The following is a 20,185-nucleotide window of genomic DNA, read 5'->3' as shown; positions in this document are numbered from 1 at the left end:
GTATATAAAAGGGATTTTTTTTTCATTCAACATCTAACTTATTACGATATATCCGCATGGAAGTGTCCGGTACCAACATCCGAAACTTTCAAAGTATATCAGTAACTCGATGACTAGTTTAATATGCATTTATATTTGACTAAATATTGGTAATTTTGAGTTTATTTTTTACCATGACAATTTTCCTTAACGTATTGATAAATAAGATTATATACAATTAAGAAGAAACATAGAATGATCGCATGATAGTGCACGGGCATGTTGTAGATGGCGCGCAAGACGCCCGGTTCTTTAACTTTGACACTGTTTACTTTAGACTTCTTTCTTTCCTTTGGAGTTTCAGCCACGTATGATTCAACGTTCGTCACGTTTTCTTTTCGGTAATCACTCACAGAATGAACACGAGAATCTACTTGGCTTTCTTGTCTAATTTGCGTTTGTTGGACTTCCCTGAACGTATCTTCATGTTGTATTTTCTTCCCACCCGCGTCTTTACCCCCGCACGCCTCCAAACTCTCTTGCAAGTAATGATCTATCTTTGTCAACTGCTCTGATACAAGGAAATTTGCTAGCGGACTCGGTGATCTTGCAATCGGCTCCGATGCTAGAAAGCCTAGAGGACTAGGCGTTCTTTTTACTGGCTCTGAATTTAAAAATCCCGTCAAAGGACTAGATGGTATTTTAAGTGGTTCAGAATTTAGGAATTCCGCTAAAGGACTTGGTGTAATTTTAACTGGTTCTGAAGTTAAGAATCGCGCAGGACTAGGTGATCTTTTAACTGACTCCGAATTTAGAAATCCTGCTAAAGGACTCGGCGTACTCTTTACCGTTTCGGTAGAAAGGAAGCCCGGCAGAGGGCTGGGCGATCCTTTGAGCTCGTCGCCCAAATTACTCTGGAATTGTTTCTCCTTGCATATCGAGTTGACGATCTTGTAACTCTGCAGATCTTCGAATCCGTCCTTAATGTACGGAACAGGCGTCTGTGGCCGCTCGAATTGGGAAGGTGTTAGCAGTCGAGGAGTATTAAACTCTAAAACTGGAGTGAATTTGACTTTGATGACTTCCTCGTTGGTGATAGTTTCGGTTTTGACTATATCGTCTACATAGTCTTTTCTAGTATCGGTGACGCTTTGGTAAACGCTAGGCGAGTCGGTGACGTCACGGCGTGAGGAGCAGTGCATCCGATCGACAGTTACTTTGCTCAGTAACTTGCCATCCTTACTTCTGATATCGGAAAACAGCCCTCCATCGAAGTGGAGGGGCGTTTCCAACTTTCTCGTCCTCTGCGGAGATTCCATACGGGGAGAAGGCGTTGCGGGAGCAGGGGAAACGGGGCGGAAGGTAGTGGTCGAATAAACAGTATCAGAGTTGTACATGACGCAGCGGCATCTAGCGGGCGTGTGTCTTGCAGAAGGGTCGTCCGCCCTTAGCGAAGAAGCTCTGTCCTTCGAGGTTCTTTTTGCAGACCTGGAAATAGTCAGACAGTCGTAACAATGGATACTATAGATATGTTCAATTAGTCCACACTTCTACATTTATATTAAAACAAGTTGAGGTATACATTGTCATAATACTCTAATTTTCAATGAATTGATAAGTATCGTATCGCTTTATAATGTAAATAAGAATGCGTTCATGAAGATCTCTATAGAAATTTTATTCATCAAACAATTCATTGAATGTGTCAAGTGTAGTACATAAAATAGCCAAACGATGCAAATAACTATACATATACAATAAGGTATATGTCAGTCAAATTCGTATATTTTGACGAGACAAAAGCATTACCGGGATCAAGCAACTGACAAAGGACAACCGGCCTTATAAACATATAATTCACGGGAGACAAATCGTATCGTATCCACACGACTATATCACGCGATATGCGATAAATTTGTCACCTTTAGTACTTTTGGTGTTTAAAATATAAATAGTAAAGAAACACATCGCCCACTATATTTTTAAGTCATTCAGCCAATGACATAAAACCACAGATACCAAAAAAGGTTGCCATGCATGATTCGCAGAATCTGTGGTACATATTTTGTATCTATGGCATTATGTGATTGGCCGAATGAGTGCGTCACGTGGTTTTGTTTGTTTACATTTTTTAAACACCAGTACAAAAGTAAATTTCCAGCTCTTGACTTCCAGAACCTTGGGAAGTTTGAATGGAAACCATATACAAGATGTTATACGGATACTACTAATATACAGTTATTCTAGAGGGAACACTCACGCATGAAGGGGATGTTAATCGGATAAAACTTAACTCTGATGTTACTGCGTATGATGATATATATATGTCGTATATTTAGTTCGTTGTCTAGCAATAGACATAATGAACAGTGTGTAAAGAACTCAGTATGGTACCTACTTCAGACGATAATAATTTGTTTTTCGTTAAACATTGATCTAAATGATCAAAATATACCTAGTAAGAATTTAATTAAATGCTAAGTACGTTTATTCGAATGACTGATTGAAAAGTGTGGATGGATTGAAGATATTCAAAATGTGGGTAGGTTATATACAGCTCAATTTGAGCTTTTTCATGTCCAGTTTCCCCGAGATCTTTCCAGAGATTCCAAATTCTACAGAATTTTGTACTTTTTCCACAATATCTTTACGAAAATGCACGTGTATCAGGGAATGAAGATTTGTGAAAATGAGAATCTATACAAAAAATAATCTGATTGATTTGCGGACATAGAATTTTGTAAAGTTGGGAAGCAATATGCGTAAATATGCACTACGATTTCATTATGATTGTGTTCAAAGGGATTACTGAATGGTATGGACCAGAGGTGTTATGGAATTTTATCTGGAGAAATGGAAAGGAGAAAAGATAATGCCGAAATTAACCATTTTACAGTTTGAATTGAAATGAATCATAGTTTGACTATTTCATGTATTTACAATGTACTTGAGTTCATATAAGAATTTGAGTATTTATCGTAAATTTATTTTATAATCGAATACCTAACTGGAACCCAATAATCGATTTCATTAAGTGTAATCTAAAGATGCTAAAGGATAGAGAGACAAAGAGAAAAAGAGAGTGAGATACTTTTTTAGAAGAAGTTGGTAATTGAGTAAGCATTTGTTTGAAAAATTAGTGTTCTCTTCTAAAACATGACAACTATCAGAAATTCTTTATTTGCAGCAATATCAAGTTATTTTGTTGAATACTTACTTAAATATTTACATTTGCTGTGGTCATGGCGAATTTAAGAAGGAACAGTATTAAAAAGAGCACAAATATGGTGTAGTCAGACTTCAGGGCAGGATCCTTAGGAAAGCCTCAAGAACTATTTCAATTGACTCTATCGGCGCATAATGCGAAAAAAGAAGCGTCGGAACAATCTCATAATCATAATCATAATAATCATAAATCTCATGTGTTTAACATTGGGATGATCGAAAATCGGGTCCCAGTCCTACATGAGTGTGTGTGTATTTAGTAGGTATCATACGCACCGTGCAGTTGAAGCAGTGACTGTGGTAGTTATTGTTGAGCGCCTCGACCCACCTGTCGCCCGCCTCCACTGGGAACCCGCACGCGAAACATTTCGTCGTGAACAACTCGTTCCAGTCTGGAAAATTTGGGAATCACTTGTGTAGGAGAATGTAACAAAAAATATGTGTATACTATGGGTAGCAATGGGAGTATAAGGGCTAAATATGTAGCCCGCTTACACACCAGTGAAAAAAGTGCTAGTCGAAACAAATTAATATCCAGAAGCTTAGCTGATGTGGCGTGGTTGCTCAATTTTCAATTACATATTACTTTTTTAATACTCCAGCCCGGCTAACACATGATTGGGGCGACAATATCTCGCGGCGATATGGACTATCCGTCCCTCTTTTGTTAACATAGTTAGTAAAAGACGGGTAGTCTATGTCGCCGCGAGATACTGTCGCGCCAATCATGTGTTAGGCCTGCAGATACCGCAGGAGAGACGAAGCCCTAAAAGACCTTTCGGTCCTCGGAGTACCCAACTGGCGTGAAGTGGCGCAGACTAGGGCGGAGCGGCGTTCTCTTTTGTCAGAGGCGTAGATCCTTTTTGGGTCACTGAGCCAGTGAAGGAAGTAAGTACTTCTGCAATGATCGTTATCAAGTTACCTGATTCGCAGTAGGGCAGGCCATCCTCGAGGAAGAAGGGGTTGTTGCCGAACAACTTGCCGCAATACACGCAGTTGAAGCACTCCGGGTGGAAGTGCTTGCCGATTGCGTTCAAGCAATCCTGAAATTATACGGACATTTATGTTATACTATACGTGTTACTCTGAACTTCTCACTTCACGTTAGTCATAGTGGAAATTAGGTTTAAATTACGAATAAGTTTAGATTTTCTCTGTCGTACGAATTGGAGAGCATTGTTATGCAAAGCAACGACTTCATGTACGTAATCACAACCCTCAGCTACAGATCACATACATAATACTAGTAATCTGTCATGAGAAAATAAGAAAGAACAGATATATTGTAGAATGATGTGAGAATATCCATACTTCAACAGTTAGGAATGAAGAACATATTGCTGTAAAAGAATCAAAGATATTTAAAACGCTCTGAGCTGACTGAATTTCGACATCCATTCCAACATTTTGGTTCTTGGAGATTACAAATCAAAATTTAAATATGCGCCTCTAGATAATCGAACAAAAGATCCAAATGAGTGGAATTTTATCCAGCTGTCATATACCGCTCTCCATTGAAAGGAACACTGAGATTATGCTAAATGAAGAAACGAATTTCGAACAGCGGCATTCGTTCATGTTACGGATATGACTGATATGAGAGATGAGGGAGTGAGAAAAAAACTTACGCCCTTGATTTTGGCGTGGCACTTGTCGCAAGCGGGTGCGATGTACTGTTCGAAGCAGAACTCGCAGTAGAGCTGGCCGTTCTCCTCCACGAAGCCGATGTCCTGTAGCGGGCGCCTGCACGTCGCGTTAACGCAGATGAAGTGCTCGGGGCACCAGATGCGGCCCAGCGCGGTTATGAACGGACCCCTGTTTGGAAGTTCAAGTGTTAGAAAATTTTGACAGCACCAGTTACACTTTGGTCGCAAAGTCCACTCTTTACGATCAGGCTTTAAAGCTCCCGATACGTTACGATAGCAACTATTTATCTCTCCAACTTCTTTGACATTTAGACCTTTTTCTGATTATTTTATATCTAATTCTGCCCTCTATGAGGTTTGCAAAGAAGTTATCGTGGCGTATCAGGTGATTTACATGAAATGTTTTATAGTTTAGTTAATTTGTTAATAGAAAACTCGTGCTTCATTCTTAAGACAGTCATGCTTTAACTTACTTAGAATTTTTTTGGGGGTTTTTGTATTTACCTACTTTTTATATTTACAAATAGATTTGTAATTTTACCTGGTTATAGTTTTGTCACACTTGTGGCATACGGGTAACAGTCCGTCGGAAACGTCGGCAGATGTCATTGTGCTTAGAGGACGAGCTATAATATGAGAGTCTCTCCTGCCATCCACATTCCTCTCTGTCCGTTTCTGTCTTCGTTTTACAACAACATCCGCATCATTGTCATTTTGCTTATTGAAATCATTACTTGAATCAGTCTCTTCTTCAACGGAATCTGCGTCATCAGAACTATGCCAATTACGTTGATTGTTTATATTACCATTACCGTTAACCTTTACAGGTTTCAAGGAATATAATGAATTGTCATATAAATTGTGTCGTAATGAATCAATTTTTGGAGATTCATCATTGTGGAATTTATTGTTGCTCTTTTCGTTTGATATTTTCTCAAACATACTGGCTTTTTTTAACGTGTTTGTGTCTGGAACCATGTTGATTATTTTGTCTTTTTGGTATATACTATCTGAGTAGCCATTTATATCATTCACAAGATTATCTTTTTCAAAGGAGTTCCTTTTGCCTAAGATATTCTTTTTCGAGTCCACCAGCAGTTCTGTTTTAGACGCATCATGTTTATTTATTCCGTTGAGGAAGGAGGTCTTTTCATTTAAATCCTTTTTCCGCAATGTGTTCAAATAATTATTTTCAACTTTTTCTTTTTCGATGCCCATTGAACCTATGGATCCATTGAATTTCTTATTTGTTTTCTCAAGAGTTTGTGTTTTGTCTGCGATATTAGTTCCGTTGCTTCCGCCGTACAATGTCTTAGAGTCTATCATATCTAATAATTGGCCAGTAGGGGAATTTCTAGCATTAAATGTCGGAATAGGCGAATTCGGAATGGGTGGTGGAACTGGTACACCATTGATTTTGTTTGGAGTTGAAAATTTTGTATTAGGAGTATCATTTAATTTATCAAAGCACATCGGCGGCGGAGGTGGTGGGTTACCGTTTACGTTAATTGTAACAGCTGTAGGTTGATTGGGATTCTCTTTTATTTTATCTCCGATATTCTTAGCTTGCGGCGAAGAGCCGTTACTATTGCCGTTAGTTAAATTGGCAGTTACAGCTGGGTGATTGTTTAAGAGAGTCTCTTTAATTTTATCTCCAATATTTTGGATACAATTTTCTGGTTTGTAATTCCTTTCGAATGTTTTATTTAACGGACGTCTTAAAGTATTTTCGCGGCTGCTGTCCCCTGATGACAGATTATCCGCATTCAGGGGATGTTTTGTCACAACTGTGTCTTGGATCTTATCTGCCATAGATTGGATATGATCTGCTGGCTTTATTTTTCTTTGTACTCCGATTTCGTAACCATTTAGCGCCATTTTCGCCATTTTTCGGATAAGTCTCTCCTCGGCTGCACTTTTAAACTCTGGTTTGTGAGGAACATGGTGAGTCGGCGTCTCGTTAGCTGTTAGAAAATCAAAACCAACAAATTAAACATATGTTAAAAGCAGGGTTATATGAAAACTTTCTAAACAGTAAACACTCACATCAAATACAAAATCTAAATATTAAGTTCTAACTTATTATTTGTATTACACTCAACACGCAACAACCTATTCACTTGAAACCATGCAACACGCATCAATCACAACAACTGCTCATGTTTCAAATCACCTAATATTGCCATTGCAGGAACCGCAAAGGGGTATACGAGACCCTGGCAGAGCAGCCTTGTTCAAAATGCCTCTGCCGCGTTTTGGGGCTGAAGAAACCCCAAAGGTTTTGCCACGAGCGGCAGCTCCTACGCTGGAACCTGTCGATGGGGTAGGATCACACACTGGACCTTGGTTAGCACCAGAGATCGAAGGATTTGGATAACAGCTTTCAGTGTTTCTACTAGCAACAACATTTTGATTAGTGTGGTTAACAGATGAAGTCTGGGAAGAAGACAAACTCATGACCGGAGGTGGAAACACTTGTTTACGATTACTGGATGTTTGAACGTTAGATTCAATTTGCTGTTGCGCACCAAATGATGACGAACCACCTTTATGTATTTCTATAACTTTAGCGGACTGTGTTCTTTCATACTCTTCAAATGTTTTCCTACTCGTTTGCACAGTCATATTACCATACTCGGATACATTTTGTGATTGCGTTTGTCTTTGACCATAGTTTTGGTTCATTGCAGAATCTTCCTTGATGCTCACATTGCCTTTATTATAAGTTTCGCTTTTGAACCCGACGTTCGAATGTCTTTGTTCTTTAATAACCGATGGCTGATCTTGGCTCCAATTTTTAGCACCAGAAGCGTTAAAAACTTCGACACCGCTTTGGAATCCTTTCTGTGACATCTCGTGCTCTTTGCGGAGATTCGATGTAGCTTGAGTTAGAAGGGAGTGAGCAGCACTTCTCTGTGGAGTGGTTTCTTTAATACGGGGTGCGTGAGCCTTTAACGGATTTGGTGGTGGTCCTGGAGCTGGTGATTTAGATCTCATCCTTGGAGTGGGAGAACGACTAGTCTCCGGGCTCGATGGTTCGTAAAGATGAGTTTCCAATGCCGAATGCTCCACTGATACTAAATTCATTTGATAATACGGGATTATGGGGGCAGGTTTGTTTATCATACTAGGAGTTGAAGGTCGGCTACGAGCAGGGGACGCCCTCAGAAAAGGCTCGTCAGTAACTGGTTGAAATGTCATTGAAATAGGTGCATCTTTATGGAAGTGCACTGGAGGTGGTTGGGCTGGAGTTCTTATCTCTGGTGTAAATCTTGGTTGGGGCATGGGAGCCGGAGGTAATTTTGGTTCTACCGGTTTATCCTTTGGTTTGATAGGCGGATCAGTGGTAGGAGTAACAGGCCTTTGAAGTACAGCAGGAGCGAAGCTAACTTCCGGGGTAATGCCTCTTTGAGATGGTAGTTGCTCAAAGTGCTTTTGATATGGAGGAATATTGTCAGGTTTATGTAGACCAGATTTTGACCTAACTGATACTGATGACAAGGATTCCCTTTTATCTAATTGTTCGAAGAAGTTTTGAGCAGATTTAACAGATGAAAATCCTTGAGTAGTCATGTTGCTGAATGTATTTGTTGACTGTTGCATCATTTGAGACTCCGTTATCATAGCTTCTTGTTTTCGTACGGATTTCTCGAAATTAGCTTTGATATCTTGACTCATAGGTGGGAAATTTGCAAGCTGGCAAAACTCTTCTGGTTGTGGTGGTGGGAAAACTTGTTTGGGAACGGGCCTAAAAGCAGACATTTCAGATGACGATTGTAACTTACACGTGTTTTGCATATTTGAAGTTTCTGAATGAGTCATCTGTGTTATAAATTGCGTTGCAATAGGACGTACGATATCCGAAGAAGTTGACTGAACTTGGACTGTCGATGTTGAGGTGTAATGGGTGGATTGACTACTTTGGGTAGATTTATTAGTGATACTTCCTAAAGGTAAAGGACTATAAGAACGTTCTGGGGCAATAGTCAAAGCCTCCTTAAGTGAACTTCGCTCGATATTTGGCACAATACTACCTCCTGGCGTAAAAGGCCGGTCAGGAGCGGTGGTTAAAGCTTCAACAAACGGAGAAGCGGTTTCGTCTCGGGGCGGTACTTTAGGCTCTATGATTATCTTGAAGTCAGGTGGAATGTAGGGTTCTGTCTGTGGGGGCAATGGTATAGGTTCATCTTTTTGTCGGGTTTCGGGCGGATTATAAGTCTTAATTGGTGGGATAGGTGTTATGCCGCGCTTGGGTTGTTGAGCAAACATAGGTGACGGCTGTGGTGGAAGTTCTACTTTTAAGGGATCTTGTACCTCCTGCTGTATTTCGTTTTGGGTTTCATTAGAAACTGGAGGATTTGGATTTTCAGGTAGCAAATTACTTTGAATGAGTAAATTACTGGGTGCCGCAGGTTCGGGTAAAGGAGAGTATGGCCTATCTGGCGCTGTCGTTAAAGCATCAATCATAGAACATACAAATCCTTTAGGGACGGGATTAGGAATAGATGTCAGCGGTAAAGGCTTTATTGGTGATGTAGGATTTGACTGTAAGACATTCTTATTGGCTGGATTTTCGGGGTTTGTATTGGTAATTGGAATATTTTCAATTGACTGTTTTCTATCGGCTTTTATTGTATTTTCCTGAATTGGAGCTGTCGGCTGTTCCATAGCTTCTGACTGTTCTTTGTCAACTTGAGACTCTTGAATATTGTTAGTAATTTGTACAGTATTTAGTTTATGTTCGGTTAAAGATTCTCTTTTGCTTTCCTGGGACATTTGAGCAGTGATGATTTCTGTGGTTGCAACATCGACAGTTGTTATTTCATTTTCGATTACAGATTCCCTTCTACTTTCTTGAGCATTTTGTTCTGTTACAATGTCTGTTTTAGGAACATCTACAATTTGTATTTGACTGTCAGTCATAGATTTCCTTTTGCATTCTTGGCTCCTTTGTTCGTTTGTTGGAGCATCAACAGTTCTGGTCTGGCTTTCACAGACAGATTCTCGTTTGCTTTGTTGGCTTCTCGTTTCAGTTACATGTTCTGTTTTCGGGACGGCGACAGTTTTTATTTGACTTTCAGTTAGAGATTCCCTTTTGCACTGTTCATAACGTTGTTCAGTCACCATTTCTGATTTTATTTCTGTCGCAGATTCTTTTCTCGACATAGACTTTGACTCGAGTTTGTTCATGGGGTTGTCGAAGATTTTTTCTACGGGAGGGCTAGTCTGAGATTGATACATAGTTGACATCTGACTTTGTGAGACAGCTTGTTCTGTGAAAGACTGTACGGTGCAGCTAGTCTCGCTTATTACTTGTTGTGACTGCTTGCTTTCCACAACTGAAACGGTCTCTGAACGGGTAGTAGCTGCAGTGGCAGTTGACATTTGTGCCGCCGCATATGAGGAGCTCGATGTAAATTCTGCAGTTTGCTGAGAAGTTGAAATTGATTGCATGCTTGTATCCTGCATAGTACTGACTGGCAACGCTACTTTGCTCATTTTCCTTTCCATTGGCGCCTCTTTGACAGTAGTCGGTTCAGCTCTGGGCTTCTGGCAAAGTGTTTTCGGATAATCGCTCAATACATTAGGTGGTTCATCTTCTGGCGGGTTCGGTGGGGGCCACACAACGCTTTTGACATTCTTGCCTGTTAGTAAGTTACATGGTTTCGAAGGGTTGAAAAAGTGGTTGGAAAAAATGAAATAAAACATTAGTGATTTCGAAAAAGCATTAATCCTATTAACTATAAGAAGCGGCACTAAAGAAAATAACGAAAAGTTTTACGATGACGAAGTATGAATGGTCGTTGGAGTATAAGTGCCAGGAGTTATTTTAATGTTGCGGTTGACATTGGCTGCTCGCGTAGCGCATACATTACACATGTGTATTTAGATACAAATAGCTATTATAAGCCGAGTTGCGCTTTACACATTATCCTATTTATATTTTACCTTTAAAAATGGAACCTGGAGACTCTGCCAAAAATAATAACGTTTTAGAAAAATCAACTTTAATTATTTATAGTGACTACAGCCATATACCAACCAAACACACGATGGTATATCTCATCTTTCGGTGTTTGTGAAAAAGACCATATCATCTAGCGAAATGGTATCGTGGCAAGCTTTTTGGAAAAACTTGTACCTAAGTGAGTTGGGTTTTTGTACCTTTTTAATGTTAAAGTGAAAGAATAATTGCTAGACAATGTCGTATTTTGTGCTAACCAAAAGCGACAATACAAAACACCTACTTACATCTAAAATATACATATTTAAACATAATAATTCTAAGCGGTACATTCAGATTTGTCACCTTAAACTTCGAGAACAACAAACTTGATTTGTTTCCTTGCGTCTGCTCGTATGATTCTCAATGTTGACGAATAAAAGTAATAAACTATTGACCCCATTGAAGGCAGGCACAGTGACGCATCCGTATTAATTTGTAAATATTATTTAATTTGATCGATATAATATCGCGTGTGGAATTTCGTTTCGTCAGCAACAAACATAGGTATACGTCATATCAATAACATTTAATAAAAGAGTGGCATTAAGTTAAACTTATTGTTGTTTAAGACACTTTAGGTACTTATGTTAACAGACTAGAATTTTCAATATTATAATATGACTTCGTAATCTACCTATATTTAAGACTTAATTAATTAATGAGGTTTAACCTCTGACATATCAATCAAATCGTCACAAAGTTTAGGTAACACACATTTTTGACGAGTGTTGTAACTATAAAATTGTAAACACAATTAATAAAATAGGTATAAGTACCTATATATATCAATATTTTGTACTTCATTCCCTTAACGTATGTGACTGATTTATATCAACTAGATAGCAAAAGTGACTCTCTTACTTGGCGCAAACGGCGCATGCGCGGGAGCGGGCGCAGCAGGCGCGGGCGTGTAGGCGGGCGCGTACGCCGGCGCCGGCGCCTGCACGGGGCGCGCGGGCGACAGCGGCGCCGAGCGCGGCGACAGCGACGGCGAGTACGCCGAGCCGATGGATGACCCGAATGGCTTCGGGCCGGATATGTTGCTTGACGGCTGCACATACCATATAAATATATAAGCCATCATTCACTAGGAGATAAATGTAACGCGATAAGTATCGCGACAGTCACTCGGCAAGTTGATTGACATTGTGTTACTTGTGTCGGCATCAAGCGATTTAGCTCGACATCGCCAACATATCTGACGGCATAGCGCGACAGGTGCCAGTTCCAACCTTCCAACGTCAGGCATGAGCGACGTTTGGTTTGGGTCTCGCGATGCTGACAGACATAACGAGCGAAGTCATTGTGTCACATTACCAGCAACAATGGCGCATATTGTTATGGTTGTAAAATCGGCCGTTAGTCTCCAGAAAAGTTCGCACGCTAGAAACGGCAAGTTTGAATTGAGCAACCAATTCAATAAAACAGTTTTTCAACAAGGCTATATTACTCACGCTGAACAGCGAAGAAGATCCGTTGCTGTAGTTGCTGGTGGCCAGTGGTGGCAGCGGGGTCGAGTACGTGTTCGTCGGGATGCGGCCGCCACTATTGCAACAAATAAACAACTATTAAATACAATTACATCGACGTGCATTTAAGCAAACAAGAGATTTCCTTTTTGAGAATTTTGAAATTCAGTGGTTACCAAGAGCTACGTTATAAAATTTCAATATTTTTTACTTTTTAGTTATATTTTGGTCCTTCGAACCGGATCTTACTTTTAGAAATTGACGTTTTCTGGGCTGTACTAACATCATCACACCGATACACCTAACTGGTGACTCGTTTCGATAAAGTACAGATAAGGTTTACAAATGTTTAGTTTAAAGTATTTCAACAATCGTACACCAAGTTACTTCTATTTAATTTTTAAAACGAAAAGTTAGTTTTCAAACGGCGTCACAATGATGAACGACATGGTCTTCGAATCGCATACACTTCAAATAGCCGATCCATTTATATCCGCCGATAGTAAGTTTAGTACATATGTACTTAGTAGTAGGTATAACAACCGGTTGCACTAACCTTACTCGGTGAATTTAACTAAGACGCACTAATGAAATGATCTGGTGACACCACGTGGTCCTTCGAATAAAATGTTAACTTAATTCTATTTGGTCCATCAAACCGAATTCTAAATAAAGTGTTGCACATTAATTAGCTTCACGAATATCAGGTTAGCCAAAATTAGTTTTTCGAGGCGGTTATGAACTTATGAATTATGTTATTAAATGTTTTCTTCAGCGATCCGAACGTGTGACACTTAAAGCACTTTATAGTTTACAAGTCGGTATACTAACGGTGGCACAGTGACAGGCTCGAGATTAGGCGCCGGCGGGTTCTGGCGGGCCACGAGCTTGGCGTGGATGTCGCAGTAGAGCTTGCCGTTGAGGTTGTAGTAGCCCTGGTTCTTCAGCGAGGTGCCGCATGTCGAGCACTTGAAGCACTCCACGTGGAGGTTCTTGTCCTTGATGCGGACGAACACGCCGCTATAGAAAACATAGAGATTAGTTTCAAGTATGGAACTGAGGCTATTGTGTGAATGTGTGAATGATGATAGACAGTAAGACCTAGTGTATATCGAGTTTTTGTAGTTTCGAATGCTATGTTTGTCTTATTGTATATGAGAAAGTATATGCAGGAAACATTGGCAAACGCAACATTAGAAACAAATTTTGAATTGTGATCAATCATTTTATGAACTGCCTAGAAAGGCGCGTGGAGAGATTGAAATAAGGATACTTATGTTTTTGAAATCTTGTGGTCATTATCTGCGTGTGTTCTACTTTTTACAAACATGCCCACCCAACACGTGCCTCTTGATATCTACCATTCAATATGAAATGAACATGACATAATATTGAAAGATGTAGCGAGAGTCATGCTAAAGTGACGTTATGATTCCTATTTCGCATTCTTACTACGAATACAACAATGAAAGAAGAGTATTAATGTAAAGTGATGATTAGATGACATTAAAGAAGGAATCATGATAAAATGTAGTGAGATGAAAATGAAGAGTGAAACAGTAATTCTCAGGATAACTAAGTAATATGACTTGTGAGAAGTTAAACAACTAACTGGCTGGACCTAGAAGTGTGTTTCAACGAACAACAAATAGATCTGCCAAGTTAATTTACAAGTTACCGCTCCATTAAAACAAACCCGAGCTGATTTCAACGAGATTCAAGGGAGCCGTAACAGGAACATGATCGAACATATATAATACTACATTAGATCTAATAGTGCACAGATCGACACGGTCGCAAACACGTCACGGCATTCACGGCCCTTACATAATGTAGCGATTACAATCCGAGCAATAGGGCGTGTCGTTGACCACCGGCAGCGCGCCGGCTTGAGGCTGAGGTTGGGCTGGGACTCCCAGGGTCACGCTGCCGTCCGGGAGGACCTGGTGGCAGCCGACGGGGATGCTGGGCCGGTGTGGAGCTTCAGGGGCTAGCGTCGGAGGCACCGCCGCGGTCTCAGGCTCTGAAGCTTGGACGGCGCTCGGCTCCGGCGTCTGCGTGGCCTGAGAACGAGGCTGTGGCGTCCCGCACTGCGAGGTGCCGCGATGTGGGGTCTGTGGCTGCGGAGTCCCGCGCTGCGAGTTCGCCGGCTGCCCCGGTCCGCCGACCACGCGCGGCGTGGCCGAGCGCGAGCGGTGCGTCTTGTACAGCGCGCAGGGAGTGCGCCCCACGCTGGCCCGCGAGTAAAAGTGAGACGCCTCTGCCGGCCGCAACAATCCATTACAAACATAACAAGAGGGAAAGATGCCGGGAACCATGCCGGAAACCGTCCACCGATCGGACCGTCGACATACAAGACATTCCATGCAACAAGGAAACACACTGAGGATATTTTTGAAATCCAAATAAGTTGGTTTCTTCTGATTAAAATACGAGTACTTATAATCTTGCGCAAGTTGCCAATTTAGATATCGACGGCTCAATCAGCGCGCGCCACATATGAACGATAGCCCTAGTGTTTGCCCCCGTGTCGGTCCGCGCGTGTCGTCCGACTTACGTGATGAGTCGCTCGCACTCTTCGCAAATGTTCTGTCCAACAGGCAAGCCCCCGGTGTTGTTGAGGGGCGCATCGGGCCTCGTGACGGGCGCCTGCACGTGACGCAGCCCCATGGCCGCCGGCGGAGCGCCCGGAGCAACTTCTACTCGCCAATTCATATTAACAGCCATTTAGAAAATTTTGCTCGGCCATTAACGGTTGAAAATGATCGTGGAGGAAACATAAAACCGATTACGATAGCGCGCTGACGCTTTTCAAGGCTCCTTATTATAAAAATACGTTTTCTGTATTAAGTTACCCAAGATTCTCGCAAGAGTGTTATGCACATTTAAGGCTATTCTGAGGCAACCAATTTTAATGACTTGATAAATATTTCACTGAGTAAATAAATGTCTTGCGTGACCTACATGTTCCAAAGTTTTTCGGGACTTTTGATAATTTCTGCCAAGGAACAACTACATAATATTCTAATTCTTTTAAAACTGCAGTTATACCAAATGATGATGACATATTTACAGGACGGCAGTCTTACAAAAAAAATATAGTAGTCAAGTTACAGAAATATCATCACATATTAGAGTGTTACACAAGTGGGGTTGAAAGCGAGTCTCACCTGGCTCGGGATCGTTCTGTTCTTCCTGCAGAACCTTAAACACGGCGCTCTTTTCCGCATCATATGTTTTCTCGTTCTTCTTGAAGTTTACTCTGTCAAGGAAAACATTACATTGGTACGAATACACACGACATTTCGCCTACGGGTCTTGGGTTTATAACTACTAAGGGTTTAGCTTGGCAATAACATATTAGTCGGGAGTATTAGTTCTTGCAAGTATGCATACGAGCATTGCAGGCATTTAAAAGTATTCTAATGATCCTTCAACGTAAAATAAGAAATGGCACAAAATACAACCTAATTGTTAATTATATAAAACTGTGTTCCGGATTTCGTGGGCATATTACCTACACCAAACGGATTGTGTGTGTGTCTGTAAGCATACTAAGTATGTGTGTACATAACACCCATACTTCGTAATAAACCACCATCTTTTATAAAAAAATATTTTTACCAGGGTAAGCTCTCATCCCACATTTCCATGCGATCTAATTTCATTGTCAACTGGAGCCACATTACATGCCAGCAATTAGCATGCCTCAGGACCAAAATCATGTGGTTTAAAGAGTTTTTTTAAGGGCCTATTACAGTCGTTACGTCCTCACGTCCCTTAGCTGTGACGATAATACTCAGAAGAAGAAGAATATTATTCAAACTTTTGTCACGACGTAAGGGTCTACAAAATAATCCGATGTCGCATGCGATTTTGAATATATTGCGGCATTTGAATGATCAATTTAATTCATTGCACCTCAATGTCCTCAGTAGTCAGCAATGTATCCTAAATCGCATGACATTATCGGTATGTAGAGCCCAATAAAGTACGTACCCAAGCACGCCTCCCGCAAGTACTTCAGTTTGGGCAGAGAGTGTTTCCGCGATGGTCTGATCGGAGTACATCTTCACGGGCGTGTTGTATTGCTTGTTCACTATGCCCTTTACGTTGTCGCCGTTCATCTGAGGACAAAACACTAATTTGCAGATTTCCACAAAAAGGAAACTTTCTTATAACTGTGTCATTAACACTCCGAATGCCATGCGAAAAAATGACGCACTTACGCCAAGATCATGCATGCGAGCCAATATAAACCATACTAGACCACTTGATGGTTACATTGACAGCGTATTCGGACATGATACAATGACTTTAGGTGTTCATAGTATCCAAAGTGTAAAATGACAATTTTATTTAACAGCTTGGATTGATATCGATCTATCGGTAATAAGCGTTGATAGCCCAATACTTACATAGCCAAACGGCTTAGCGACGTTGTTGTGTCCCGATCCGAAGGCGAGACTGGGCTGCGGCGTGGCTTTGAGCGAGGTGTTGGTGACTGGGGCAGGGGACGTTCCGAGAGGCCGGGAGCCGGGCCGCGGCAGACTGCCTGTGGGGGTCACTGTGGGACGCCAAGTGCCGCCACCACTGTGAGATGTAAAAGTACTTGTGAGAGCATGATAAAGAAAAGCCTAGGTATTTCAAATTAGTATGCTGTTTTTAGACCTGCGGCTATTGTCGCTATTGAATTTGCTTTTGACTTATACTATTTAAACACGTTTCCTATATAAGACTAATAGGAGTAGCGAAAAAAGTATCTCTCATGATTAGCCAACAACTCTAATGATCAGAGAGGAGTAAATTTCCAAGAATGCAAAGTTGGTGTGGGGAACTTTCCAAAGCTTTATTACGTCCTGTAAAATTTCCTTGATATTATTGAGTGGCTTCCCAAACTTTGAAATTTTCCGCAGTCTCTCTGTTGTATGGCTTACCGTTGGACGACAAGTTCTAGGCCAACACCAGCAGCTCTGATAGCGTCCTGCGCTTCTTGATGTCTGAGCGTGTACACGTCTGTGTTGTTGACTTTGATGAGGGCGTCGCCGGCCTGAAGCCCGGCACGCTCGGCTGGGCTGCCGCTGTTAACCTGGAACAAGGAACAGCTTGCTTAAAAATTACAATCTTTAACAAAACAACTAACAAAACTTAATAGTTTCATATGCCATCAGTTTATGGATCAGCAGGTCCACTTTACTTAATGGTGCTTTCCGAAAGGAAATACACTGCTAAATATAAAAACCGATAGCAGCTGGAGAAACCAAACAAACGCCGATGTTGAAGAAATAGTTGCTGAACCAAATATCTCAGTTATAAGTTGACCAAATCCAAGAACGAAGATTTAAAACCTAACCACCAATAACCACAATATCCTAAAAATCCTAATAATATTCTAATCCTGAAAAATTCCCGCGAATGTACTTTCTTATAACTATCTCCATCAATTTGACCTATTTTATCACCCTGTCCCACATAAGATGTTCTGTTCCAGCTAGGAATGCGAGCAAGCAGAAAAAGAATTGAAAAAGCTAACAAAGACATAAAGGCCATCATAACCACAGCCAATGAATCAGGATGTCCTATTAAATATATTTTCACCTTAGCAGCTCGAACAAGGGTACTTTGCTTCTTAAAAACAGTGAGCAAAATGCGATTTTGCTCACTGAGTGTATCTCAGTCAGTGAGCAAAATGCGATTTTGCTCACTGAGTGAGACAAAATTACATTCAAGTTACCTTTATAGTCAAATGTCATTTCAACATGCGGGGTCTAATACAAGTTCGATATACTGGGGTTCTATTATCTCTGTCCCTCTAGGTATGTTCTCACTGCTTAGGGTGAAAAATTTTGTGTACTACACGAGATCAAAGTTATTTACATCTCGTGCGCTTTTGAATCCCTTACTACGCTCAAGATTCTAAATTAGATTCACTCGCTACGCTCGTGAATCTATTATAGAATCTTTCGCTTGCACGGGACTCAAAATAAGCACTCGAAGAAATATCAATCGTTGATCTCTTGTTGTACAAATAACTATTTCTCAAAACTATCTCCATCAATGATCTTTTTATCACCCTGCCCCACATATAAGACGTGTCTAGGAATGCGAGCAGCGGAAGGAACATGACGTCACCAGCGCGCGCGCCGGTCGCAGCAAAAACTGGACGCGATGTCATGCGTGCCTATATTTAGTAGTTAATTAACTAAAGGTGAGCTGCAGCGAATCATTCATATAATGGACCGCACATGTTGTAAAATTAAGTTCTTTTTGAACAGATATGACTAGATAATTTGCAGAATGAGACGGGATGCCGACGACGCCTTCTTTGCTTATTTTTAAGCTTGTATAATAGACTAAATCAAAATAGACTAAATCTTGTATTGTATTTGATGGTCAATGCAAAAAACAAGCTTTTGGATATAAGTACAAAGTTTTAAAAGGAGTAGGATTTTGGTGGTGGTTATAAATCGGTTTTTATATTGAAAACCTGCAACACCTATAGTTAGGTTGTTTGATAGTAGGTACATAGGTACTTATATTTAAAATAATAATAAGAATACATAACCAAACCCTAGAATATAATAACCAAACCCTATCGATAATAGTGGTTTTTCGAAGGAGCATCTACGTTATGAATTTCTTTTCCTCACCCAAGAATGCTATCTCCTCAGGACAAAAGACAGATCCATTAATAAAACCACCTACAAGAAAAGGTAAACAACTCATGTGCCAGCCATCTTGGACCACAGCCAAGCTGTCATTCGGCCGAATATATGCTAGACGTACAGGTCATACCTACAGCCCACACAGATCAGATCAATCTGTCAGCAATATAGCTGATATCTGCAAGCAAAGCAAGAGGACGTGACACGGCATTGCAAGTGTTAATGTCCTAGATTCATTTACTAACAGCAAAATATAACTGACCTTGTGTAAACCTTATCTTGTTGCAGTAAGGTTTACGATTAGCTTAGCTGGATCTAGTTTTCCCATATATCAACAACTTGAAGGATTTTAAAGATAGATCGCCTACCTGTCGCAAATAAGTCATAGGACAGCCATGAGATTTATCACTTGGCTATTTCTATTCTATTTTTCGTTCACCATGATTTTTCATTCCTCTGCTTATTTTGAATTGCATATAAACTTTGCCCTCATTTGATTCAGTATGCAAAACTGCATGCCTATCCATCACAACAAAGTGCAAGGCAAGCGTCAAGCCTTGCATACTTGCAGTTTTTATGTGCAAACGTAAAGAATGCACCGGCAGATGTCTGACCTCAAGCTGCAAACTATGTTAATAACAAATGCAATTTGACATAATTAGTTGCACATTTAACGAAAAATGGCTAGGTATACTACCGACTTAAAACAGTTTTTTCGAGCTTAAACGAGTTTCAGTAATGGGTGAACTGAAGTAAGAAATTGCACCTTACGACTGGCCTTAAAACGAAAGTGGTTGACCTACCTTGAAACCTAAGATATGGCGCCAATTTGCAACTGCCAGCAGGAAACTTGCAGAAACAGTGACAGTCACAGTTTTTTAATCGCTTATATAGAACACTATTATAAGTCTGTAGACCTGAATGTCACCGAATTTGACCTGTAGTTAACACACTTCAACTAGCTGCCAAAAGTTTTTTAAGTCTCTTTTTGTAGAATCACAAAAATGCACTGCACGATTCTGATGCTCAATTGTTTGTAACACAAATTTCCACGCACTTGTTATTATAGTATTTATTTGGGAACTATGACTCACGTTACGACCTTACGGAAAACAAACGTAACTATCCCGACACGAACAATTTCAATGTCATCAAGAACTTCCAGTAAACAGTGAACAGCTGTGATGCTCAATT

At 40.5% G+C, this 20,185-nt stretch overlaps 1 protein-coding gene across 5 annotated transcripts in view; it reads right to left on the bottom strand.

The window, feature by feature from the left end:
• Positions 1 to 1,247: 1,247 nt before the first annotated feature.
• Positions 1,248 to 20,185, bottom strand: part of LOC134793813 (PDZ and LIM domain protein Zasp) — a 73,868-nt gene continuing 54,930 nt past the window's right edge. Inside the window, exons 3-16 of one of the 5 annotated variants that reach the window (XM_063765500.1) lie at positions 17,264 to 17,415; positions 16,745 to 16,919; positions 16,326 to 16,453; positions 15,497 to 15,588; positions 14,154 to 14,586; positions 13,158 to 13,346; positions 12,312 to 12,402; positions 11,719 to 11,908; positions 10,800 to 10,823; positions 7,024 to 7,162; positions 4,833 to 5,019; positions 4,127 to 4,247; positions 3,481 to 3,596; positions 1,248 to 1,467 (exon numbers count right to left, since the gene is read on the bottom strand). In XM_063765500.1, coding sequence (XP_063621570.1) covers positions 1,390 to 1,467; positions 3,481 to 3,596; positions 4,127 to 4,247; positions 4,833 to 5,019; positions 7,024 to 7,162; positions 10,800 to 10,823; positions 11,719 to 11,908; positions 12,312 to 12,402; positions 13,158 to 13,346; positions 14,154 to 14,586; positions 15,497 to 15,588; positions 16,326 to 16,453; positions 16,745 to 16,919; positions 17,264 to 17,415 — 2,115 coding nt within the window. In that variant the 3' untranslated portion in view covers positions 1,248 to 1,389. The other 4 variants (XM_063765501.1, XM_063765498.1, XM_063765499.1 and 1 more) reach the window with 4 other exon arrangements.

Source organism: Cydia splendana, chromosome 9 (genome assembly GCF_910591565.1).
Source record: "Cydia splendana chromosome 9, ilCydSple1.2, whole genome shotgun sequence".
In the NCBI taxonomy this organism is placed as follows: domain Eukaryota; kingdom Metazoa; phylum Arthropoda; class Insecta; order Lepidoptera; family Tortricidae; genus Cydia; species Cydia splendana.
This window is presented reverse-complemented; position numbering and strand designations above follow the sequence as displayed.